General features: G+C 39.1%; 1 protein-coding gene across 2 annotated transcripts; it reads left to right on the top strand.

Moving 5' to 3' along the window:
- Positions 1–461: 461 nt before the first annotated feature.
- On the top strand, positions 462–26375 carry CLNS1A (chloride nucleotide-sensitive channel 1A). 2 transcript variants are annotated; one of them, XM_055581409.1, is made up of 7 exons: positions 462–751; positions 7453–7589; positions 13668–13769; positions 15305–15412; positions 16572–16682; positions 19750–19839; positions 21463–26375. In XM_055581409.1, exons 1-6 carry the CDS (start codon positions 627–629, stop codon positions 19815–19817), a joined length of 651 nt encoding a protein of 216 aa, XP_055437384.1. In that variant the 5' UTR covers positions 462–626; the 3' UTR covers positions 19818–19839; positions 21463–26375. The 2 variants fall into 2 exon arrangements, with proteins under 2 accessions (XP_055437384.1, XP_055437383.1); XM_055581408.1 differs by having other exon boundaries at positions 479–751; positions 16509–16682.
- The last annotated feature ends 261 nt before the right edge of the window (positions 26376–26636 follow it).

The raw sequence follows: 26636 nt of genomic DNA, 5'->3' as shown, positions 1-26636 counted from the left end.
TCTTTTCCCTTCAGCGCCCCATATGCTTGCTGACACAACTAGCTCTTCACCCAGGGTTAATTACCTCTTTGCGCTCGTTAGCACATCTGATACCAGGGGACATGTGGTTCGTGTACTAGGACGGCGTTAGGACCTAAAGTGATGGCTGGGGCGTGGCTGTTGAGACATGAACAAGGCCTAGTGGAGGCGGGCGCAGGTGAGAAGAGCCGCACCCACTTAGGAGACCGACTTGTAAATCAGTGTGGTCTCTCATTTCTATGCAACCTCAGGCAAGAGACTCCCTGCCTTACGGTTCCGTTTCCCCTTCGGCAGAGAAAAGAAATTTATTATTTCCTGTGCGTCCCCTCTCACAAGGTTGCTGTGGGGAGAACACTCCGTTATTCCAAACCTGGAGCCTTAGAAACCCGAGGGAGAAGGGAAAGTCCGTAACTTGACAAACTCTGTCGTCTCAAGCCTGTGAGAGTTGTCCCAGAACGTCTCATCTCTATGGTAGATGGGCTCGGATTCCGGGGCCGGCTAAGTTACTCTTCCGGGGGGAATTGCTACTGCTTCCGGGGCGGGACGCGGTGAAGGGTTTGCGGTGCTTTAGCCAGCTCCTGGCCGGTGTCTCAGCGCTCCTCGCAGTAATGAGCTTCCTCAGAAGTTTCCCGCCGCCTGGGTCGGCTGAGGGCCTACGGCAGCAGCAATCAGACACCGAGGCTGTGCTGAACGGGAAGGGCCTCGGCACCGGCACCCTTTACATCGCTGAAAGGTAGGGTCTCTGTTTCCGAGGGCTGGCTTCCTGCGCGCCTCGTCTCTGCCGGGCGCGGGCGGTGCGGAGAAGCGTGGGGGAGACTGAGACCTCTGAGGCCGTGGGGCGGGGGAGCGCATGCCCGGCTTTGCCTCGGAGGTGCCTCTGCTGAGAAGACTCGTGTGTTCCAGTGTCGTCTCCTCGGAGCCTTCTTGTCTCTCTTCGTTGTCAGACGGTGTTCGCCTCATTCATTGTGCTTTCTGCCCACCTGTTTACTGGAGGTCTGACGGGGTGCTGCTTTTTATTCAAGGTCTCATTGTAAGGTTTTGAGTTTCCAGGACCTGAGTGAAGAAGAGTCATCGAAGTGCCTGCCTCGTTGATGATCAGGAATGAGAGGTGTTGCCCTGGGTAGGATATGTAGGTTTAGAGCAAATTGTGCAGGATTTTTAAAGCTTGGTTAAGGGGGTATAGGTTTTCTTCTGTAGGTATAAGTGGGGAGAGGAACACCTGCACCCCCACGCTGGTAGGGGTTGTATCCAGAGGTACCTAACTCTCATTTCCGTTCCTAGAAGGAATTGCCCTTTTATTTGGGTACCTGGAGCATTTTTTACTTTCATAGTATTGTTTTACATGTTGAGATTGTAGAATAGAAGTTCTCATTTCCACGACATATGGTTCCATTCATCTTCAAGCCAACAGTCACGCACTGAATCTTTATCTGTCCTTCGCTTCTCTCTGTATTCTGTATCAGTTTTGTCTGCAGTCAGAGAAAATTCCCTTCTTTTAAGAAGTCACATGATTATGTTGGACCCACACAGATAATCCAGGGTAATCTCTCTCTTTTCTTGTGAACTGATTAGTAACCTTAATTACATACACAGAGTCCCTTCTGCCATGTAACATATTCACAGGTTTGACACCAGGAGACGTGAGAGTCATAGGGGCCAAAATTCTCCCTGCCACAGCAGGTACAAAAAGATGTAAAGAACCCCTTGCTTTCGAAGGAGATCTAGTCATTGAACAAAGCTTAGGTTTCTGGCCAGTCACAGATAGAAAATATGGATGGGAGAAGATCAAGTTTGGGGTAAAGTACAGATAATGAGTTTGGTCTGCAAATGTGGATTAGTTGCACATATGAGCATATTTCTTGGGAGAGTTGTGTTAAAGATGGATAGATTAGATACTTGAGAAGAAGAGAGGGCCAAGGATAGAACCTTGGGGACACATCTACACAAGTTATGTTGTAGAAGAAGAAAGTGAAAGTGAAGTCTTTTAGTCGTGCCCGACTCTTTGCGACCCCATGGACAGTAACCTGCACCAAGCTCCTCAGTCCATGGGATTTTCCAGGCAAGAGTACTGGAGTGGGTTGCCGTTTCCTTCTCCAGGGAATCTTCCCGACCCAGGGATCGAACCCAGGTCTCCCTCAATGTAGACAGACGCTTTACCGTCTGAGCCACCAGGGAAGAAGAGACTTGAGGAAAAAGAGAGGAGTGGTCAAATAAAATAAAATCTGAAAAGCGCCTGTTGGGTATTGACAAGAAGATCTTCAGAGATCTTGCAAGAGCAATTTCTTTCAAGGAGTGGAAAGTGGAACACAGATATATTCTTAGCCCCTACACAATCCCTCTTTTCTCCATGGCTTCTCTGTGCATTGTCTCCTGTATAATATAAATCCTATTAGGGGAAGGTCCTATGCTTGTTTTTTCATTTGGATAAATTTCAAAACTAAAGAAAAGTTGCAGGTGTTGTAAATTAATAGCCATAGCTCCTTCACAGAGATTCATCAGTCGTTAACATTTGGCCACATTTATCTCTCTCTTTTTTCTGAGCTTTTTGAGTTGCAGACATGTCATCATTTCACCTATAAATACTTGTGCCAAAATCTAAGGATAAGGACATTCTCTTGTATAACCATAGTGAAGAAGTACAAACTCCTTTTAGGCTCTTTAACTGTTTAAAAATTATTTATTTCAACTTTTTACTAACATCTTTTTAAGAAAGTATTTTTATAAAATATACATACAAAAAATACGAATTACAAATAGATGGTTTAAGGAGTTACATTTAAACTAACACCTGCATAGCACCTCAAGGTTAAGAGTAGACTATTACCAGTACCTTGGGCACCATTTTTCATCCCTCTTAATTCATTATTAGCCTTACCTCTTTGGTTTCTTGCCCCTTTTTGTTCTTTCCCACCTAGCATTTCCAAATCTTCCTTTTTTTTTTTATCGGTCTGCGTTGGGTCTTCCTTGCTTTGTGCATGCTTTCTCTAGTTGTGGTGAGCAGGGCTACTCTTTATTATGGTGTTCAGGCTTCTTGTGGAGCACAGGGCTCTAGGCACATGGGTTTCAGTAGCTGAGCATGTGGGCACCAGTAGTTGAGGCGCACAGGCTTTGTTGGTCCATGGCGTGTGAAATCTTCCTGGACCAGGGATCGAATCTGTGTCCCCTGCACTGGCAGGTGGATTCTTATCCTCTTCGCCACCAGGGAAGTCCCTGTATCTTGACAGAGTCAAGATCTCAACAAACTGGGAATGCTTCATAGCTGCTGCTGCTAAGTCGCTTCAGTCGTGTCCGACTCTGTGTGACCCCATAGACGGCAGCCCTCCAGGCTCCCCCATCCCTGGGATTCTCCAGGCAAGAACACTGGAGTGGGTTGCCATTGCCTTCTCCAGTGCAGGAAGGTGAAAAGTGAAAGTGAAGTCACTGAGTCTTGTCCGACTCTTAGCGACGCCATGGACTGCAGCCCACCAGGCTCCTCCACCCATGGGATTTTCCAGGCAAGAGTACTGGAGTGGGGTGCCATTGTCTTCTCCGATGCTTCATAGAGGATGTGACAAATGAGGATTGACAGTTAGCCAGGTAAATGAGGTGGGTCTGAGAGGAAACATTCTAATTAGAAGAAACAGGATGCTCAGAGGCAAGGGTGAGAAACAATACTATGTGTGCCAGGATATATATTGTGTGTTCACACACATACTCACAGTCAAGCAGTTCTCTTATCTTAGGGACCAAGGGAGAAAGAGTGGAAACATAGTAAAGCTAGAGAAGGAGCTTCCCTGATGCCTCAGTGGTGAAGAATCTGCCTGCCGGTGCCAAGGACACGGATTCAATCCCTGATCCAGGAAGATCCCACATGCAACTAAGCTCCTGAGCCACAACTGTTGAGCCTGTGCTCTAGAGTCCGGGAGCCACAACTACTGAAGCCTGTGCACCCTGCAGCCGGTGCTCCGCAGCAAGAGAGGCCGTCGCAGTGAGAAACCCACGCACCACAACTAGAGAAAAGCCTGTGCGGCAACAAAGACCCAGCACGACCAAAAATAAAGAAATAAAGCTGGAGAAGGAGGGAGTCATGTTCTTGAGCTTAGCTTATGGCCTAAAGGCTTTGTGCAAACTACTTTAGTGTTGTAGGCAAAGAGGAACAGGGTCTGATTTGTTTTTAGGTAGTTTTTCAGGTGTAGATTGAGAGATTTAGAACTCTTGAACTTATTTTCAAAGCTTAGTTTTCATAGGAATTTGACTTTTTGTCCAAATGAAGAAAGGAACAGAGGCATGAATCATTCAAAATAGATTATTTGAAACAAGTGAAATAAAATATTTAAATTAAAAATAGGTAACTTAAATTTATAAGTAATGCTCTTTTTATGTTTATTCCAAGTCAATTTTAAACCAGATAATTAAGCCAACCTAAATTCAAGATCTCTCTTATCTTTCTGTCCTGTCTTTTTCCCCAGGCCAGAAATAAAGTACACTGTTAATTCTTGTGCAGAACCATTGGAGGATAGCACAACATTTCCTCTGTATCTTTACTAACTGCCAGATTCTTGTTTTTCCCTTATGTGACTCATGGTTTCTTTGGGACTGGATATATAATTAGGGCTTCCCTGGTGGCTCAGACAGTAAAGACTCTACCTGCAATAGGGGAGACCTGGATTCGATCCCTGGGTTGGAAAGATCCTCTGGAGGAAGGCCTGGCAACCCACTCCCGTGTTCTTGTCTGGAGAAGCCCCATGGACAGAGGAGCCTGGCGTCCACGGGGTTGCAGAGTCGGACACGACTGAGCAACTAAGCACAGCACAGGGTATAGTTAGATAGTTTGGTTTTGAAGGGCTTTTCTTCTAGAATATATGAAAAGAAAATAAGTAAAAAATCAGAACTTAATAATGAGAGTAAATGTTGCTTTTGAGTGAAACTTCCTTCTGTTCTGTTGAGTATATAATCCATGTTCCTGTATAAGATTATGAGTGCTCCACGGGAAATGCCCTGGGGAGATAGCATTTGTTCTGCCAGCAGTAAGGAACTACAGAGCAATAATTATGTGCTTTTTAAAGTGAAAGCCATAATTTATAGGCACTGAGTCTGTACTTGTTTTTCAACTTTTCCATCTCCTAATTGAGTCATTAAAGAAAATTTTGTGGCTCTGGGTATTTCAAATCATTTTGGATACTGAAATTTGGAATACTCCTTTCTGAATTATGATAATGCCAGGGGATTTCTGAGGTGAGAAAAAAAGGAGTTTATTTGCTTTAAATAATATAGTTTTAATAAGGAACTGGCAGTACTTCTGTGATGCCTGAGCACTATTTCTTCTCCACATTAAGAGGAAAGCAGTAGAGGAAAGGCCCATAGAGCACATGCAATCTAACTACAATAATAAAATCTACTTCTTTGGACCCAATGGGATGAGTTATTCTAGAGCTTTTACCACTTTAAAAAGCTTCCCAGTTTTTCATTTTCAATAAGCATGTTGAAACCTTTCTCAATGACAGTGCTTTTTTTTTTTTTTTGCTTTTTGTTTTGTTTTAGTGTACAGTTCCTTATGTTTTAGTGTGTTTACAAAGTTGTACAATTTCACCATAATCTAATTCTGCCTTTGCTTTTATAAGTGAGAGTCAAGTGTTACACACTTGTTTTGTGCTATTAGCCATTGATTTCCTTTGGGGGATTGAGGCGTAAAGCTCAGCCTCCCCTTACATTGGGTATGAATGCTCTCAGACTGCTGCACTGTCATTGTTCCCACACAAGAAGTCCTAGGTTCTACTATTGTGTTTATTTTTGCTTCCTTAGATGTCAGACTGCCAGGCTTGTTACAGTTGTATAGAAAATAGAAGATATGGGGTTTTTATTGCATTAACTTCTTTGTAAAGTAAAAGCTTCATTGACCTAATTTACATAGCATGCAATCCATGTATTTAAATATATGTGTGTGTATGTGTATGTATGTATAGGACTACCCTGGTGGCTCAGCAATAAAGAATCTGCCTGCAGTGCAGGAGCAGCAGGAGACACAGGTTCAGTTCTTGGGTGGGAAAGATCCCCTGGAGGAGGTCATGGCAACCCACTGTACTATTCTTGCCTGGAGAATTCCGTGGACAAAGGAGCCTGACGGGCTACAGTCCATGGGGTCACAAAGAGACATGACTGAAGCGACTCGGCATGCATACATATAATATATATAACATACATAAATATGTTATATATTAATCAATAGGTATATATAACAGAGTTGTGCAGCCATCAACACAGTATTATTTACTTTTAATTTCTTACTTATTTTTTTGGCCATGCTGCACAGCCTGTGGGATCTTAATTCTCCAACCAAGGATTGAATCTGGGCCCCAACACTGAAAGCACCAAGTCATAACCACTGGACTGCCAGGGAATTCCCAATTCCTGAATATTAGAATATTCAGGAATTTTAGAGTATTTTCATTGTCCCCCAAAGAAACTGACACCCGTTAGCAGTCACTTTGTATTTTCCTCCAGCCCTGTGCAACCAGTATAGTGTATTAGCTTTTATTTTATTAACATTTTTGTGGTTTCTTAAGCATCTTTTTTGCAACTTTTTTCCCTGCTAAATGGTGCAGTTCCAGATGGGTGAAGTATTACCAAAAAAATCAATCAGTCCTTACTCAAAACTCAGAGTACTGATTTTCCTGATACTTTTCCTTTGTTAAAGCAATAAAATATTTGCATTGACCACTTTTGAGGGATAACTAGACATTGCTTATTTGTGGCTTTCTCCTTAAGTTGCAAAATAAATGAAAGGCTTCATAACGTCTGCTTTTCAATGTGATGATTATTTTCCAACTTGTGTTATTACAGCCATTTCATGTGTATGTTATTTAATGTAGGATTAGTGGAGAAATTAGTGCTTCTTAGGTATTTATTGCATATTTACATGCTAAGCACTGTGGCAATGGTTTTGAAGAATGTTAAAGCTTTGTCAAGTAATTCATGTTCTGTCCGATACATATAAAATTCATTACCACAGAGTTAGGTGCTCAGTAGTATATTACTGAGCCTAAGTGCGGTTTAGAAAAAGAAGAGATCATTGCACCGGAATAATCGAAGAGAGGGTTTATGGAAAGACTGGGACTTACCCAGACGAAGAAGATTTGCCAAAGCAAAGAAGATGCCTGAAGACATTCCAAATACAAACAAGCATAAAAAGGCATAGAAACACACATGTGACTTAAGAAAAATAGCATTTCAAATCTGTTTGGATATTTAGATAGGGGAAAGTGAACTATAACAGAACTGTCTTAAAGAAACTAAATTCCTGCTGTGAATTTTCTTCTTTTAGGAAATTTCTAAACAATATGCTTGAATTTATTCACATATATATTAATATATGTCCAAGCTGAACCTTTATAAATGTTAGGACATTAAATTAGGATTTCATTTCTTCAAATAATCCACTTAACACATGTTTTTCAGCCGCCTGTCTTGGTTAGATGGTTCTGGATTAGGATTCTCCCTGGAATACCCCACCATTAGTTTGCATGCAGTATCCAGGGACCTAAGTGCCTATCCACGAGAGCATCTGTATGTTATGGTGAATGCCAAATTTGGAGGTATGTATGGTGTAATTTAATCTTGAGCTTCCTTTGGTGTAGTATATTTCAAAAAGCAGTCACTGATGATGATACTGTAGTATTCAAGCCATTTACTTACTTTGGCTCATACTTTCTTAAGCAAAATTTCAGCACACTAAAATAATTTGCACACTGCCTTTTACTTTCTACATATTAATAGTTGCACTTAAAATTATTTAGCTGTTATGCATTTGCATTTCTTGTTTCTCCTCTTGAGTTTGTTATTTTTTCTCTGTGTAAAGGCATTTACTTTTAGCACCCTTAGAGGCTTGGATCCATATGCTTCCCTTCTAATAGTTTAGGATAGAACCTGTTTTGTTTTGTTATAGAAATAGTTCTTAATGGTGGACACGTTGCCCTCTCCCGACATTCGCCAGTTACATTTTGTCATGGCATTTTTGTCACCACTAGAGGTGGAGAGGAGTGCTACTGGCATCTAGTCAGAGGCCAGGGATACTACTAAACATCCTACAATTCCTAGGACAGGCTCCCACAACAGGGAATTGAATTAACCAGTCCAAATGTCAATATTAATTGCCTCAAGATTGAGAAACCCTATGGTACAAGATTCCCAGGTCTTGCAGATAGAAGAAACAACAGAGTCATAAAAATCTAGTGTGGTTGATGAAAGAAGAAGTAAGAAAGATTTTTAAGATCCATTTTTTAGGCTCTCCATAATGAATTTCCCTGAGAGCTCAGTTAGTAAAAGAATTCGCCTTGAAAAAGAAAAAAAAGAACCTGCCTGCAATTCAGGAGACCCCAGTTTGATTCTTGGGGCAGGAAGGTCCCATGGAGAAGGGATAGGCTACCCACTCCAGTTTTCTTGAGCTTTCCTTGTGGCTCAGCTGGTAAAGAATGTGCCTGCAACGTGGGAGACCTGGGTTTGAACCCTGGGTTGGGAAGATCCCTTGGAGAAGAGAAAGGCTACCTACTCCAGTATTCTGGCCTAGAGAATTCCATGGATTGTATAGTCCATGGGGTCACAAAGAGTTGGACATGCCTGAGCCACTTTCACAATGAGTTTCAAGAATTCTAAGTGAGAAACAAGTTAGGCACGAAATAAAAACTTATGCTTGATTTTTTAAGTATAACTAAAGTTTATATAGTATATTAGTTTAATATGTTCATCCTTTTTGAGACTGAATAACTTTGGAGTTGAAAGACTGTTGTTACATTTTAGTAAACTTTTGATTTGAAGATAGTGCTTTGCTTTGCTTTGAAATAGCATGTAAGAAATAATGCCATGAATTTTCCTGGTGAGCTATTGCTCTTCCAATTTGGGATTTTAGTATGGTTTCACATATAAGATGAGCATTTATATTGTGTGACACTACTTATTTAATTTTAAGACTTTTGGCACACCCTGCCTCATTAAGTGATAATGACTGATTTAGCGATTTGAAAATATTTTTGGTGTGAGATTTAAAACTCTTGCCATTGGGAAGCGTCCAAAGGTAGATAAAAATCTAGTGGAATTTGAAAGAGGGTAAGGCGATGTAAAAAGCTGTTGACCTTGTGTTGTAGTGAGACTTCCAGATGAGGTGGCCTTGGACACAAAGTTCACTTTCCATCTAAGTATCTTCAACTATGATTTTATAACCAAAAGTTTATATGCCGTGTTTAGTTGAAAGCTTCCATTCATTCACTGATACATAGACATGAAATTTTATATATTTCTATTTATTTTTATTATTTATTTATTTATTTGGCCATGCTACAAGGCTCGTAGGATCTTAGTTGCTTGGCCAGGGATGGAATGCAAGGCCCTGGCAGTGAGAGCCCAAGTCCTAACCACTGGACTGCCAGGGAATCCACCATCCCTGCGCCACCACCCTCCCCTCCCCCGCCCCCGCCCTTTTTTTTTTTGCCATTCATTCGTAGATGTGAAATTTTAGAGATACTCTTGTTGCTGCTGCTAAGTCACTTCAATCGTGTCCGACTCTGTGTGACCCCATAGACCGCAGCCCACCAGGCTCCCCCGTCCCTGGGATTCTCCAGGCGAGAACAGTGGAGTGGGTTGCCATTTCATTCTCCAATGCATGAAAAGTGAAAGTGAAGTCGCTTAGTCGTGTCTGACTCTTAGCGACCCCATGGACTGCAGCCCACCAGGCTCCTCCATCCATGGGATTTTCCAGGCAAGAGTACTGGAGTGGGGTGCCATTGCCTTCTCTTGTTAGTCAGTTTTAAATTTTGGTGTGACATGCTCATAAATAGTGTAGAGCATTGGCACTGGGCAAAGGTGTATGTCAGAAAATAAAGTTAGAGAGGTAGGGTTTGAATAAAGCTAGCTAAAAGGGAAAGCACACTGAACCAGAACTTGGTAGGCAAGTCATTTTCATCTCTCTGAGCCTCCATTTTATCCAAAATAATTAGGGCATTGTAGTAATTTTTGGTTTTTAAACCTGGGTGCACATTAGAAACACCTTGGAAACTTGTTAAAAATACAAATTTGGGGAGTCCCAAATTAGGTAATAAGGATTCAGTAGGTTTGGGGTAGGTATTTTAAGCATTTATTCTTTTTTTTTTTATTTTATTTTTTAAACTTTACATAATTGTATTAGTTTTGCCAAATATCAAAATGAATCCGCCACAGGTATACATGTGTTCCCCATCCTGAACCCTCCTCTCTCCTCTCTCCCCATTCCATCCCTCTGGGTCGTCCCAGTGCACCAGCCCCAAGCATCCAGTATCGTGCATCGAACCTGGACTGGCAACTCGTTTCATACATGATATTTTACATGTTTCAATGCCATTCTCCCAAATCTTCCCACCCTCTCCCTCTCTCTCAGAGTCCATAAGACTGTTCTATACATCAGTGACTCTTGCTGTCTCGTACACAGGGTTATTGTTACCATCTTTCTAAATTCCATATATATGAGTTAGTATACTGTATTGGTGTTTTTCTTTCTGGCTTACTTCACTCTGTATAATAGGCTCCAGTTTCATCCACCTCATTAGAACTGATTCAAATGTATTCTTTTTAATGGCTGAGTAATACTCCATTGTGTATATGTACTACCGCTTTCTTATCCATTCATCTGCTGATGGACATCTAGGTTGCTTCCATGTCCTGGCTATTATAAACAGTGCTGCGATGAACATTGGGGTACACGTGTCTCTTTCCCTTCTGGTTTCCTCAGTGTGTATGCCCAGCAGTGGGATTGCTGGATCATAAGGCAGTTCTATTTCCAGTTTTTTAAGGAATCTCCACACTGTTCTCCATAGTGGCTGTACTAGTTTGCATTCCCACCAACAGTGTAAGAGGGTTCCCTTTTCTCCACACCCTCTCCAGCATTTATTAATTGTAGACTTTTGGATCACAGCCATTCTGACTGGTGTGAAATGGTACCTCATAGTGGTTTTGATTTGCATGTCTCTGATAATGAGTGATGTTGAGCATCTTTTCATGTGTTTGTTAGCCATCTGTATGTCTTCTTTGGAGAAATGTCTATTTAGTTCTTTGGCCCATTTTTTGATTGGGTCATTTATTTTTCTGGAGTTGAGCTGTAGGAGTTGCTTGTATATTCTCGAGATTAGTTGTTTGTCAGTTGCTTCATTTGCTATTATCTTCTCCCATTCTGAAGGCTGTCTTTTCACCTTGCTAATAGTTTCATTTGATGTGCAGAAGCTTTTAAGGTTAATTAGGTCCCATTTGTTTATTTTTGCTTAAGCATTTATTCTATATGATTATCTTCTTGAGATAGACGGAATTAAAACTCTTACTAAAATAAGTAAAACTTTTCTATCTTACTAGGGAGTAGTTTTTTCCATCACCTGTATTTTAATACTTCTCCATTTCTGTTTATCTGGAATTGCACTTTTATAAGTTACACAGATATGGATCCTGTTTTTCCAGCCTTTGGTCCTCTTGTCCTGATTCTTCAAGCCCCATATATCTAGTTATTTATTTATTTATTTATTTTTTCTGTTTGGCTTACCTCCATTAACCACTAAAGTAGACCATCAGCTTATTGTTGAGAACATTAGATTATTTTTTAAATGACTAGAAAAAATGCATTCCCATTTCTAAAATTTTAGAAACGTTTAAGGAGATAAGAGTTTGGTAGTTACTACTGTGATCTAGTATGAGATGATTAATGTTTGTCATAGGGGTGTTTTTTTCCTAATTGTAAAAATGCTATATTATATTTCTCTTTATTGCTTTAAGATACATACCTATAGAAGAAAGGTATGAAAGAAGGTGTTAATAGTGGTTATTTCTAGGGAGAGGACTAGAGGGGTAGGGACTTTTTACTTTGAATCCATCTTGACTCTTTCCGTTATTTTTGTACCAGCTTGAATTTATGGTTTGAAAAGTGATGTCCATTCAGTTACAGAACAATAGTTACAGTGTGATATCATTTTTTAAAATGCGTTGAAAAAGTTTGGTAGTACCATAATGTATTCAACTACTAAGAATTTTTTAGAACTGTCCAATATTTTTGTATTTTACTATTTTACAGAAGACACATCTCTTTTATGTAACAATTTAATAACATTAGAAACAGGACAGAAAAGTTCTATTATATATATTACTTAAAGCTGCTAATAGTGGCCATTTAAAATTTTGTGTTTTTTGCTTATCTGTATTTTTTCATTATTCAGTGAACTTGCGTGACTTATAAAAATTAAAAGTTAAAAAACATATAGTGGGTCAGATCAGATCAGTCGCTCAGTCGTGTCCAACTCTTTGCGACCCCATGAATCGCAGCATGCCAGGCCTCCCTGTCCATCACCAACTCCCGGAGTTCACTGGGACTCACGTCCATCGAATCAGTGATGCCATTATTAAAAAGCTCTTAACATATTGTCAGCTTGCTTTCCAGAAAGTATATACTTTGAATGCCTTTCTACTTTATCTCCATCTATATGGAGAATTAACATTTTTTCAAAGTGGCAGCTGTAATATGCTAAACAAAAGTTGTATTTTTAAGATGATTTTTTGCACATGTTTTGGTGGTTTTGGGGTCTGTTTGTTTTATCCACCTTTTTAAAAAAACATTATGAAATAATTCATATGTTGAAAAGTTCAGAATAATTTTTTTAAAAAGTTTTTCATTATGTAATATCCAGTGTAAATTCTAACATTTTTTCATAATTAGTCTAAAAAAATAAAATTATATTAATACTATGGAAATTTGTTTTTATACCCCTCCCCATTTCATTCCTAATTCTGTCTCCAGAGTTTTTCTTAAAGATGATGTGTGTCCTTCCTGTCTATGCTTTTAGATGTTTACTGAGTATATATATATATATATCTATATATATGGTTCTCTTTTGTGTTTAAAACTTTAATGTAAATGGTATTATATATATTCTCCAGTGAGCTTTTACTCAGTTATGTTTTAAAATTCCTTCATTTTGATCCATATAAATCACATTTATTCATTTTCAGATGTTATCTACTGAACATAATATGATCAAGTTACAATACATCTATTTCCTTTTTTAAATTAGCATTTATTTCTTATATTTTCTATGGTACATAAAGTACTTCAGGGAACATTCATGTACTTAGATGAAGAGTTGCTGGGTAATAGGATATATACATCTGGAGTGATTTTAGCAGTTTCCACTTCGACCAACAGGATGTGCTAGTTCTCTTTATTGAACATTTGTAGCTTTTTCTTGCCAACAGACTTTATTTATTAATTTATCTTTTGAGTCAGTTAATTTTTATGGGCCTTAGTTTTCTTATCTGTAAATTGTTGGTGATGAATCACAGTGGTTTACAGACTGCTGCTGAACCCATTGTTTCATGGTGAAATAAACAGACATGACAGTGAAACTCTAATTGTTAGAGGTCTGACTCTTTGGGTTTCCTCACCCCCTACCATGATGTTGGGGCTTGGTATCCCTAGAACTTCAAGTACAGTGTGACTAGACCAGAGAGACTATCCAGAGTCTTTTTTTAGCTCTAAAATAATGTTTTATAATTGGGAGTAAAAAAAATGCAATATTTAGATGTATCAATAAACATCCTTTAAGAAATACTTTTAAGATTCTATTTTTAAACATAAACATCATTAAAAAGCTGTTTTTTTATACCCTTTCTAGAAGAATCAAAAGAATCGGTTGCTGATGAAGAAGAGGAAGATAGTGATGATGACATTGAACCTATTTCTGAATTCAGATTTGTGCCTAGTGATAAATCAGCATGTGAGTATTCTGTAGAACATGTGATTCTTTAAGTACCAAGCATTCTTTCTTTCCCCTGCCCCCGTCTCACACACACACACACACACACCTTCATCCTCATTTGTTGCTATTGTTTGTTGTTTTAGTTGCTAAGTTGTATCCGACTCTTTTGCGACCCCATGGACTGTAGCCTACCAGGCTTATCTGTCCATGGAATTTCCCAGGCAAGAATACTGGAGTGGGTTGCCATTTCCTTCTCCAGAGGATCTTGCCAATCTGGGGATCGAACCCATGTCTCCTGCACTGGCAGATGGATTCTTCGCCACTGAGCCACCAGGGAAGACCTCACTCTCATTCAGTTCAATTCAGTCGCTCAGTCGTGTCCGACTCTTTGCGACCCCATGAATCGCAGCCCTTCAGGCCTCCCTGTCCATCACCAAATCCTGGAGTTCACTCAAACTCATGTACATCAAGTCGGTGATGCCATCCAGCCATCTCATCCTCTGTCGTCCCCTTCTCCTCCTGTCCCCAATCCCTCCCAGCATCAGAGTTTTTTCCAATGAGTCAACTCTTCGCATGAGGTGGCCAAAGTACTGGAGCTTCAGCTTTAGCATCATTCCCTCCAAAGAACACCCAGGGCTGATCTCCTTCAGAATGGACTGGTTGGATCTCCTTGCAGTCCAAGGGACTCTCAAGAGTCTTCTCCAACACCACAGTTCAAAAGCATCAATTCTTCGGTGCTCAGCTTTCTTCACAGTCCAACTCTCACATCCATACATGACCACTGGAAAAATCATAGCCTTGACTAGACGACCTTTGTTGGCAAAGTAATGGCTCTGCTCTTCAAGCCCTCACTCTCATTACCTCTGTTCTATTGCTTTTTCTTCATTTTAGCATCTGTAATATCATTGAGGACCAGATACCTATTAATATAAAGATTGTCAATCAAGTGAGTGTAGTAGATACCATGTTCCTGGTGTGTTTTGTGAATGAAGGAACCTGTTATTTATGGACTTGGTGCTGTTGACTGTGAATCTCACTGAATAGAGGACAGAGGGCTCATGGCAATTCCAAAGTGGATGATGCCAGGACAACTGGAAAGAGCGCTGCCTTGAGGGGCTTCACCCTGATGCCAGCAGTCTGACCAGGACTCTGATGCTTTTTCTTGGAAAATCCAACAAGGCATGAAGAGATCTCAGTAATATTTCAAAAGACCTCTTATTATTAATATTTTGTGGCTTGTCTATTGCCTTCAAGATTGATTTTCCTTGAAATTTGGCATATTTTTTAAATACTGTGACCCTAGTATACCTCTTAGAGCAGGAAATGGCAACCCACTCCAGTATTCTTGCCTGGAGAATCCCATGGAAAGAGGAGTCTGGCAGGCTACGGTCCTTGGGGTCGCAAGAGTCGGACACAACTTGGCGACTAAATCACCACCAGTATACCTCTTGTCTACTCATTAAATTTATTTGCCCTGATGGTTGTCTTATTAGATTTTTATTGTACATTAATCAGAAAAAAATTAATGAGAAATTTTTAATTTACTTGTTCAGTGGAGGCAATGTTCACTGCAATGTGTGAATGCCAGGCTTTGCATCCAGATCCTGAGGATGAAGATTCAGATGATTACGATGGAGACGAATATGATGTGGAAGCCCATGGTTAGTGAAGTGGATTTTTTTAAAGTGTTTGTGTATGTATTTAAAACGTTTATGTATGTGTGTTTCATTTTAAACATGTATTTGTATAGGGTATGAGATTATAATTCTTTTATATCTCTTAAGTATTCATGTAACTTGGTTTTTAATAAAAATTAGTGGCACAATTCATGTCTCAGCCAAGTTAGAAAATGTTACAGGCGTCCCAAGCTTGAGGGCAAAACAGAGAGATAACGTTTTCTTCCCCTCTTTGGGGGGAAGAAAACAGAAGTAAATAGAGGAAAAGACTGTGATAAGATAGTGGGTAGTTGGGAGAATCTTTTAAAGTTGGTGAAGTTGCTCCCAGAAAACAAGCCTTCTCTCTCCACTGTTTGGAACCTGTATCATCTACATCTTTAACGTATTCCATCAACCACCTCATTGCCAAGGTGATGTCTTTTTCCCAGAACCATACTTCGTTTATCTAAGATTATCTCCCTTTACCTCCCCAGAGCAAAATACAGTCACTAGCTTGGTGTAGAGTCTTGTTACTTGAGGTGTCTGCTGTTTTCTTCTCTTCTCATGGATACCAGTTTGGCTCGCTAAAGCTGTTGCCTCCTTATGTACCACCTCCTGGCCTGAGACAGACTCATTTCTGGGATTCTGCTTTATATACATCTAAGTACATTCTCATCTTTGCTGAAGTTTCAGGGTAATTTAATTTTTAACTCCTGTTTGTATTTTCCAGAGTTTCTGGTTTTTTAAAAGCAGGATGCATTTTAATCAGCAAAAAACAGTCATGTAAAATTCCCACCTTGGGATAAAACTCTGTATCTTAGGAACACCCTCTTTTCCTTCTAGTCCCTGGACATTTGATTCTTGGGAATTGCTATATACTTGCTTGTTATCTCTTAGAATCCCTTCTCATCTTAGAGAGTAGAGACATTTTCTGTGTATCTTTGTCTTCAATAGATGGCTGATGTGTGTATGTTGAATAAATGTTGAGTGTTTTCCTTGAAGCCTTTTTTCACTGTACCTTATCTTCAGTAGATGAATTATTGATTGTCTTTTTTTCCCCCTAATTGTTCTATAATGGCTTAAAAGCTTTTAATTTATTTAGAACAAGGGCAGGGGGACATCCCTACATTTTATACCTATGAAGAAGGATTATCCCATTTAACAGCAGAAGGCCAAGCCACACTGGAGAGATTGGAAGGAATGCTTTCTCAGTCTGTGAGCAGCCAGTATAACATGGCTGGAGTCCGGACAGAAGATTCAATAAGAGATTATGAAGGTGAGTACTCGGAATTAATTCTTGATGGTGTAGGAAGGAAATGTAGAATTACGTAGAATGGGAACTATATGTAAGTGTTTTTAAACTTTTTTTCCTAACTTACAAAAATCTGTAAGTTTTGTATTCTTTTGACTCCGCCTTTATCATTTGTTCCCTGCCAGTCTAATACTGACTGCTATGGATTTTTCCTTTAAATGACTTTTCAGATCTCCTCGCTATAACTACTGCTATGCTCCAAACATAGGTCCTTTTTTCCTCACACTGGATTTATAGTAGGAAATTTTTTGCCTCAAATCAGTCTTCCCTCTACCTCACTGCACCTTATTAATCTTCTGAGAACACTCAGTGTCATTGATATTCACTATATAAATTCTTTCGGACTCTGGAGAGACACCTTTGTCTTTGCGCCACTTGTCTCCGATCTTGTTCCTACTACCCTCAAGAAAACATTTAGGTAGTGTTCCTATGTGTCAGATCCTGATGGAAGCACGTTATGTGTATTTACTCATTTAATCCTTCCAAGAACCCTCTGGTAGATGTATTGTTTAGCGGCTTCAGTCGTGTCTGACTCTTTGCGACCCCATGGACTGTAGCCCGCTGGGCTCCTCAGTCCATGGGATTTCCCAGGCAAGAATACTGGAGTGGGTTGCCATTTCCTTCTCCACAGTAGATGCTGTTATGATCCCCATTTTATAGATGAAGAAACTAAGGCACAGAAAGGTCACATACCTGGTTTGCAGTCAAATAGCTAATGAGTGGTAAGGGGATTAAATAAGTTAATATGTAAAAACAATCTGCCAGATACCATTATGAGCATTTCTTTCATCCTCTATGTATTCAGTTCAGTATTTTGTGTTGCTACAGAATCTTAACACTTCTAATTTTTAGTGATGCAGAATGTTCTTAAAGAGGATTGCCATAGTTTTTCTTTTATTGATACTTAAGTTTCTCTCATAATGTTGTGATCATTATCTCCATGTACATAGCATTCTGACCTGAGGGTCCTGAAGTTCTGGGATATTTAATTTGGAATTAGGCTGTGGGTCACGTTACTGTTCGTTGTGTCTCCTCTCCATTTTAAGCCCTACATGGTGAGCCTCTAACATGGGCTTTAGGGTTAGGTGACTCAGGTGATCTCTAGTGCTGTACCGAAATCTTAGCTGAAAGAATTCAAGATACTCCTTTTTTTTTATTATAGTGATTAGCTGAAGAGTACCCTTGGACATTAAAAAACCTTTCATCACTGAAGGCTTTTTGTTGTTTTTAATTATAGAACTTTTTATTTAATGCTTTATAGCAACTGACTTTAAGGTCACAAACACTTGTTGGTCAAGTGAGATAATTGGACTTGTATTCCTAAGCCTCACTGGCATATTGAGTTGCCTATACATAAAATTCAGCTTAAACCATTCTCTGTCTTCTTAAGTTCTGGGTACCCACATCACTTTTTTTTCCGCTTATTTAATTTGACCTGTGCAATTTCTTTTTTTTTAATTTATTTTTAAAATAATATATTAACGGTATGCAATGTGATGTTCTGATAAATCCATAGTGAAATTTCAACTGGTGGCATTTCAGTGCTTCCTGTGTTTGTTTATGTAAGAGATGTTTGTTGAGCTACTGTGGCAGGTAGAGAGAATACAGGAGTGCCTAAGGAAGATGCAGTTAATATCTATCAATGGCATTCTAGTGGAGAGAAAAAGAAATTAACTAGTTAGGTAGTTACAGTACATTGTGATACAACATTGAGATAAAGGGGAAGCTTGAAGAACTATGGAATCAGAGGCTGGACAGTCAGAGAGAGATTCAAACTTCATGGAGTAAGTGACATTTAAGCCAAAGTCTGAAGATAAATAAAAATGAACCAAGTGAAGAGGGATTACATACAGTTTGGGGAGAGAGGCAGGTCAGGGGGTCAGTCATGTGTGAAGTCAAGGATCTAGAGACCATTCAACTTTGAGGAACTGAAAGTTCATTATATCTGGAATTCTTGAGTGTGATGGGTAGCTATTATGGCAACAGATAAAGGTGGAATAGTGAATTGGACTGTATAGTAAAGGAACTTGAAAGCTGTGTTAAAGAATTTCAACCTGTGTTTAAGTCAGTGGGAAGCCATTGAAGAATTTTAGTTTGATTAGTGTTTTAGAAGATGACTCTGGCTGTGATACAAAAAATTAATTGCAGAGGGAGATATTAGAGGAAAGAAGAGAAACTCTGTTAAGTAGCTTATGAGTTAAATTAGATGAGAGATAGTGGCCTAATTAGGGAGTGACAGTACTGTCAAAAGACTGAACAAATTTGAGAGGTATTTAAGAGATAGAAGCAACAGAAGTTAGCCACATGGTAGGGGTTTCTGGGTTGAGCAAGTAAGAAGTATCTTTTTGGAAAGGGATGTATTTTCTATGTGGAAAGGTGAGTTGATTTTATATAAGTGTTTTATTTGTATGTCCTGCTGAATGTCCAGGTGGTGGGGTGCCAGTGGGCTGTGAGCAGAAGCCAGTTTGTGGTGGGCTAAAGAGTTGAGCGTGAGTGGGAGGTGAAGAAGTGGTGAAAGCAGCTTTAGACAGCTCTTTCCAGAGGGCTTTTTTTGGTTGTTGGTTCTCCCGCATCTTTTTTTTTTTTTTTCCAATGAGATTAAAAAAACAGACAAGTAAGAATCTCACTTTACTTATTAATTTCAGTCTTTTCTACTGAATTATGTTGTAAGCTTAGATAGTACTTCATGCTTTAAAAAAAGAAGTCACATGGTGAAACATCTAACACAGTTCTGTGAAGAGTGAAAAATGGATGCTTGCTGCCTTTGAAAGTCCCTGCTTGGAGTTCTTTCAGTGCTGAGACTGAGAGTTGCAAAGTGAAAGTTAAATACACAGACTAATTTTAACTTGGCCTAAATCCACAGGTGGCATTTTTCTTAGTCTGTTCCTTGATAGTTTCAATTGTCAAGAGAAAGAAATAGCAACTCTTACCAGCAGAGGGTGCTAGCTTCCTTCTGGTTGAAATCTAAGCTGACTCTTCACTATCGGAGGTGCTTAGTAGACTGTTGCTCAGTGGTTAATTTTTTCTTCAGATGGGATGGAGGTAGATACTACACCAACAGTTGCTGGGCAGTTTGAGGATGCAGATGTTGATCACTGAAAATGGTGGATGCTGCTTTAGGGTGAGTATTTTCTCCCTTGTCACTGAACATGAAAATCATGTGAAACAATTGATTTTTATTTTCAGATTTGAGGAGAATGCTAACAAATTAGCAGTTGTGGGAAAATGTTTTTTAATCCATTTATGAAATTACTTGAAACTATGTAGTTTTTGCCCCTAAGAAATCAAGATCTGCCGGCATGGTAATGTTCAGGTTAACATTCAGCACTTACTAGCTGTCGAGCACTGTGCTAGCCATTGAGAGTACATGGAAGGATAAGACACTGATTTTCAGTGAATCAAGAGAAGAACATTACCCTTTGTTCAAAAGCAGAGATCTCCCTGGTTGACTCATGTGGGAGCAGCAGAACTTGAGGTCATGTCCCGCTCTGCTCTTGAGTCAACTTTTCCTTCCCACTTAGGATATTTGAAACCTTAGCATCTCATCAAAAACACAAAACAGAGATTTGCTGCAATTAATTCACAAAGCAGATTATTGTCTTTGTGAATATAACATCTTAACCATGAATTGTGATAATGGATCTCAGCTTTCCTCTCAGCTGCTGCCAGTGGAACTATTAGAAAATAACCTTAAAAGTTCTGTGATTTATGTCTCTTTACTTGTACGACATTTACTTCTGTCATTGGTAGCCATCGTCTAAAATCAGCAATGTCTCCTCTACAGTTAGCTTAAAGTATGTGTTAACATTGTTGGAGCTCTGCTAATGTTAATTTTCAGATTTCACAGTTCTGGATATCAATATTTCACTGCTGAAATAATACTTTATGGGGAATCTTTCAGTACTGATATGTCTTCTTCCCTTATTGCTGAGATTCTTTATTTATCACATTCTTCATAGTATATGGATTTTTTTCAGTAATTTTTATTAAAACTGGAAAACAGATTTTTGATCTGGCTTTAACATATTTCTTCTTGAAAAGGGACTATTCAAAGAATACCAACTACTCTATTAATAAGATGGAGAAACGTATTTGGTATGTCACTAATGGTTACACAAATGGAATGTTGGAGCATTTTTCTGGTGAGAATTCTTAGGATTCTTTGTAGTACAATTTTTATGATGAAATAACTATAAAATAGCCACAACTTTCTAATGAACTGATAATTTGTTTATGTTCACTTTGTGCTATAGCTAGAGCAAAGAGATTTTTATTCATAAAGTTTATGCAAGTTCTTCATCTGGATAATGAATTAATTATCCAGCATTAACCTTAATTAATGAATTAATCTTAATTCCAAACAATGTCTGTAAATTTTTAATCATTTAAAATTACATTTGGCTTTGAGGAGAGAACAAGAAATAATTGGAGTATGTAGGTAGGTATTAGAAATTTCAAGATAATGAAGCTAGGACCTCTCGAGGCACAAGATAGAGTGAGGGGGGAGGCACATGAGTGGTGGAATCACAGCTCCACCACATTACCAGCTCTGTGCCTTCAGACAAGGAGTATAACTTCTACGATTCTCAGTTTCCCCTTCTGAAAAATGAAGATGATAGTAACTACCTGGCAGGATTATTGCAAAGATTGAAATATAATATATGTAAGTCCTCTGGCACTCTTGACTAGGCATTTAATAAATAATAGCTATTAGTATAAACACTGTAAACCTTTTGTTTTTCAGATTCTGCTCATAACTGTAGGAGAGAACTTGGCGCCTCTTCCACTGTGGAGTGGGTGTTGATGAAAGTCTTTTTCTTTCTCCAAAACTTACCTGAACCAGTTCTTTCTTGAGACAGAGTATACTGAGACAAGAAGCTGTCACCAGCACAAGAAACTATGACCTTTATTAACAAAGGTGAATTAACTTAACCAGAAGGGTATTTGTAGTTTATGATTTACCCCACACCGTTGTGTCTAGGTGTACCCTCTGAGTAGGCCTATGATTCCCACCTTCACTATATGCATCCTCAAAACCTAGCAGGACTACGTGGTGGAAATGCGCTGGCGTTTGAAGGTATAGGTAGACTGCGTGGGAAAGAGGCTGAATCTAAGCTATACTCCTTAGGGCCTAAGGATACCCTTAACTCCTTAAAAAAGAAAAACAGAGGTCTCGGAGAAATCCTAATCTCTGCACTTTCCACAGAGATAAAGTTCTTTTTACTAACTGGGGACCCAAGTCAGTTAACTCTAGGGAGCCTCTTCAGAAACAGCCCAGCCACACGTATTACCACTAACACAAATGCTCCTGCCTAGCCTTTGCTCCTTTCACCATGTTTCCTCAGTCTGTTCTGTTACAACCGCTTAGGTTGTATCCTTTCATTGCCAGCCTCTCAGGTCAGTTTCTGTAAAAGAACAAGCAGAATTGGGATGAAGTTCTCAAAGTATTTCAGAAAATTGTTTTGTCTTTGTGATAGCTTAATAAATAAATTTAGGTTTTCTATATTATTGTGCTCTCATTCTTGACTAAAACTGTTAATGAGAAACAGTGTATAAAAGTGTTTTGACAAAAAACGAGATTCTTGTTGGTCTTTGACTTTTGCTGAGAACATGAACATGGAGTGAGTAAGAGACGTATAGGGCTTCTGAGGGACAGGGCAAGGTCATAACACTGCAGAGGGACTTCTGCTGCTTCCATCTGAACCAGGAGTTATTTCTTATAGCATACTTTTCAACTCTCAGTTTTCAGAGATACCTATCAGGCTGATGTATAATTACAGGTTTATACCTGGACTTTATGACCAAAAAAATAGGTTAGAAAAGCTCTTCACAATTACCTGACTAATTAGTGACTAATTTGTCACCACTAAACCCAGTGTTCTTTTCAGCACTTTTACTTGGTTTCCCTCATCTTGCATGGTAGACTGGAAAAACTAATATTCTTTCTTCTGAGCAGACTCTCATAAATACTGAATTTGTTAAAACAAGCAAGTAAAAAGGCCACTTTTTACAGAGACTTTCTCTGTATTGTCCTGGGTTCTTCACATGCACTATGTGTATAATCTTAATCACCTTATGAAGTATAGGTGTTTTTTTGATCCCACTTTAGAGATGAGGAAACAGTTACAGAGAGAGGTAAAGTAACATTTAAGGTCATATAGATAGGGAGCAATGGCACCCCACTCCAGTACTCTTGCCTGGAAAATCCCATGGACAGAGGAGCCTGGTAGGCTGCAGTCCATGGGGTCACTAAGAGTCGGACACGACTGAGCGACTTCACTTTCACTTTTCACTTTCATGCATTGGAGAAGGAAATGGCAACCCACTCCAGTGTTCTTGCCTGGAGAATCCCATGGACAGAGGAGCCTGGTGGGCTGCCATCTATGGGGTCTCACAGAGTCAGACATGACTGAAGCGACTTAGCAGCAGCAGATAGGGAGCTGTGATTTTTAAGCCTGTGCTCCCAAATACCATACAGACTTACCATCTATCAGCAGCTTAAAGAAAGCACATTTTCTCTTTATTGCAGGGTTTTCAGTGTTAAAATTTCAGTGGACAGCACAGGAAGTTCCCAAATTTCTCTGCTAACAGTCTCAGTAGCACTCATGATTCTGTCCTAGACATTTATCCATTCTGCAGTAAGCAGTCCATGTATCTCATGGGCTCTTCCTAGAAATTCTATTTGAATTGCTTTTTAAAGTCATGCTTACATACTTGTAATCATGACTTTCAGTGAAACATTAAGTGCTCTTTGATAACCTGTCAACAAAATGTTGAGATCACGTGCACTGTGTTTCCTGTAGGCACTGCTGTGGTCAGCCTGGTATTGTGGATAAGGCAGTCAGCTAAGATGCAGGAGACCAGGCATCTAGTTCTGACTTGGCAGACAGTATTTAACCGCTCTGGTCCTACTTCCTCATCTTTGTAAAATAAGAGGATTAGGTTCAATGTCTGAATGACTTTAAAAGAGTCAACTGTAACATTCTGTATTAGTAGGGAGCTGTACCCATAGCTTTGGGAAAATAAGAGAAGGTGAGAAGAAAAGATCAGGTCGGGCTGTTTTAAAAAACTCATAATGATCAGTAACCCAACATTTCTTTTTTTTTCATGGTGCTGTGATCTTTATTGCATTAAATGACCTTAAACCAACATTTCTTGATTCTATTTGAACTTAATTTTAGGGTTGCTGGAATTGGTTTGTTTCCTATTTCTTGAGGTAGAGAAAATTTAAAGAAAAGACATAGATATTCTCCCTCCATAATATGAGCCATCTTAAATATCCTTACAGCTAGTTAGTGGTCATCTGTTCTAGATTCTGTTGTTTAAAACATAAATTCATTAAAATATCCCAGTGTATTTCTGCCCCCCTTAGATTACTTTGTCAGATATTGATACTTTTCACACAGGCTTCTTTAAATGTTTGTTGATTATGTATTTTGAGATATTGTTGGGATCTTTGCTGGTATTGTTGAAGACGAGAGATTATGCACAGATGATTGTAGTATATAGCCCTTTACTTCTGGAAGACAAGTGTGATTACTCATTGCTCAGAGAGATTTTAGATATTTAGATAAAAGTTTTATATATCTGCAGTATTTCAAATAGAATCACTATATAGCTAATTCTCATACAAATCATGTTTTTCAAGTATTTCTAGAATAGGTGAATCTGGTACCACCTTCTGTGACTTGTCATTGAGTCACTCGGTCATGTCCGACTCTGCAGCCCCATGGACTGTAGTCTACCAGGCTTCTTTGTCCATGGAATTCTCCAGGCAAGAGTACTGGAGTGGGTTGCCATTTCCTCCTGTTAATTCTAAGAAAATCCCTTCTGAGGGTTCTAATAGAATTGTTGCCATCCCATGACAAAGAAGGTAAAATTGAAAAGTATTTTCATTCGCATATCGCTCTGTCTTCTGTTATCTATATAGATAAAACCAATATCTAATGTGGGGGACTTAATAACTTCAGATGAGAAATCAGAAAAAGTCTTTGGGAGAGGAGTGGAACTTAGAATTGTTTTTAACAATAATTTTAAGAAGATAAATAGAAATACATAATTTGGGGATAAGAAGGCTAAAGAAAAGTGTATAAGGCTAATTCTTAGGATTTTATTTTTGGATTATTTTGAAGTTTATATGAATCACTAACAACAGTGCCTGAAAGATGATGCAGTAAATGGTAATTATTACCAATAGTAATTAATTCTTTCCATAACAGAAAGAAGCGGCTACAAATACAATGTTAACTCACCTTTTAGAATACATTTGAGATGCCTGATATTTAAAATTCCACTGAGCAATTAAAAGAGATGTGATAAAATTATGTACTTTTTCTCAAGGACCTTCAGGCCTTCACTACAAGTCTGTACTCTTGCTCTACAAACAAGTCCATTATACCTGAGCATCTAGTTTCTTTTGCATGTAACAGGTTAAAAAGGAGAAAAGGGTGGTTGCATGAAGCATATCAGTAGCAGTAGTAGTAAGTAGCAGACAGAATTAGGAAGAAAAGCAAATACATATTACCCCAAAATAACAACCTTCATAGTGTATAATGCAAATGTATGTGAGGATAGTATATCAATTTATGTTCATAAAAGTATGATCAAAATTACCAGCCTAAATTCTGGTTGTAAATAAATCCAAAACTGGCTAATTTAAGCAGGAAAAATAAAGTATTAGAAGGCTATTTGGTAGCTCACGAAATGGACATGAAAGCTGAAATAAACCAGGCTCAGAAAAAGGTTAGGAACGCCAATTGGTTTACATAAGATGTGATTCCTCTGGGTGTTAGGCTGATTTAATTGTTTTAATGTCTTTGAGTGACTGACCACAAGGTCCTGGTTGGTACTCTGTGTGTTGCCAGAAAACAGGAACATCTGGTCTGTTCAGCTTCTGTTGTGGAAGGGCACTCCCTCTGCCCAGGTTCTCACAGTGGTAGATTACCCCAAATAGAAAAGGTCCTTGGATACTGGTTTGCAAAATTTACAGCTGGGCTTCCCTGGTAGCTTAGTGGTAAAGAATCTGCCTTCAGTGCAGGAGAAATGGGTTCAATCCCTGAGTCAGAAAGATCCCCTGGAGAAGGAAATGGCAATCCACTCTAGTATTCTTGCTTAGGAAATCCCATGGACAGAGGAGCCTGGTGGGTTACAGTCCATGGGGTTGCAAAAGAGACACTGAGGCTTAGCAACCAAATAACAATTGCAAGCCTAAACCTTAAAAAAAAAACTTTATAAATTGAGGTTGTATTTAATTAAAGTTAAGGAAGATTTTTATAGAAACTGAGGGACATACTGTTTGTCAAAACTTTTTTAATTAAAAAATGTTTGGCTGTGCTGGGTCTTCGTTGCTTTGCAGGGGCTTTCTCTAGTTTTGGCGCTACTGTTCACTTTGGCGCAAGGGCTTCTCATTGCGGTAGCTTCTCTTGTTGCAAAGCATAATCTGTAGGGAAGCTGTGCAGTAGTTGCAGCGTGCAGCTCAGTAGTTACAGCGCGTGGGCTTATTTGCTCCGAGGCATGTGGAATCTTCCTGGACCAGGGATCAAATCCGTGTCCCCCATATTGGCAGGCAGATTCCTATCCACTGTGCCACCAGATAAGTCAAAATTGAAAGTGCACCTGAGTCCTCCAATTAAAAAAAAAGGATCCAGACCACCTGCTGAGTATAAAAATAATAATAAAATGCCCATGAGAGACCCAAAAACTTCACTTAAAGGAATTTATTTAAAAGATAAATTTTCACACTAGGAAAAGTCTAAGCACAAGGATATGAATAGTATCTTTATTTGTAAAAGACTGACAATAAACTCAATATCTATAATTAAGCCTGAGTGAACTATTTTTTTTTAATGTATTTATTTATTTTAGTTGGAGGCTAATTACTTTACAGTATTGTAGTGGTTTTTGCCATACATTGACATG

Source organism: Bubalus kerabau, chromosome 5, assembly GCF_029407905.1.
Source record: "Bubalus kerabau isolate K-KA32 ecotype Philippines breed swamp buffalo chromosome 5, PCC_UOA_SB_1v2, whole genome shotgun sequence".
Taxonomy (NCBI): Eukaryota; Metazoa; Chordata; class Mammalia; order Artiodactyla; family Bovidae; genus Bubalus; species Bubalus kerabau.
The sequence above is the reverse complement of the archived record's forward strand: the minus strand, read 5'-3'. Positions and strand labels throughout refer to the sequence as shown.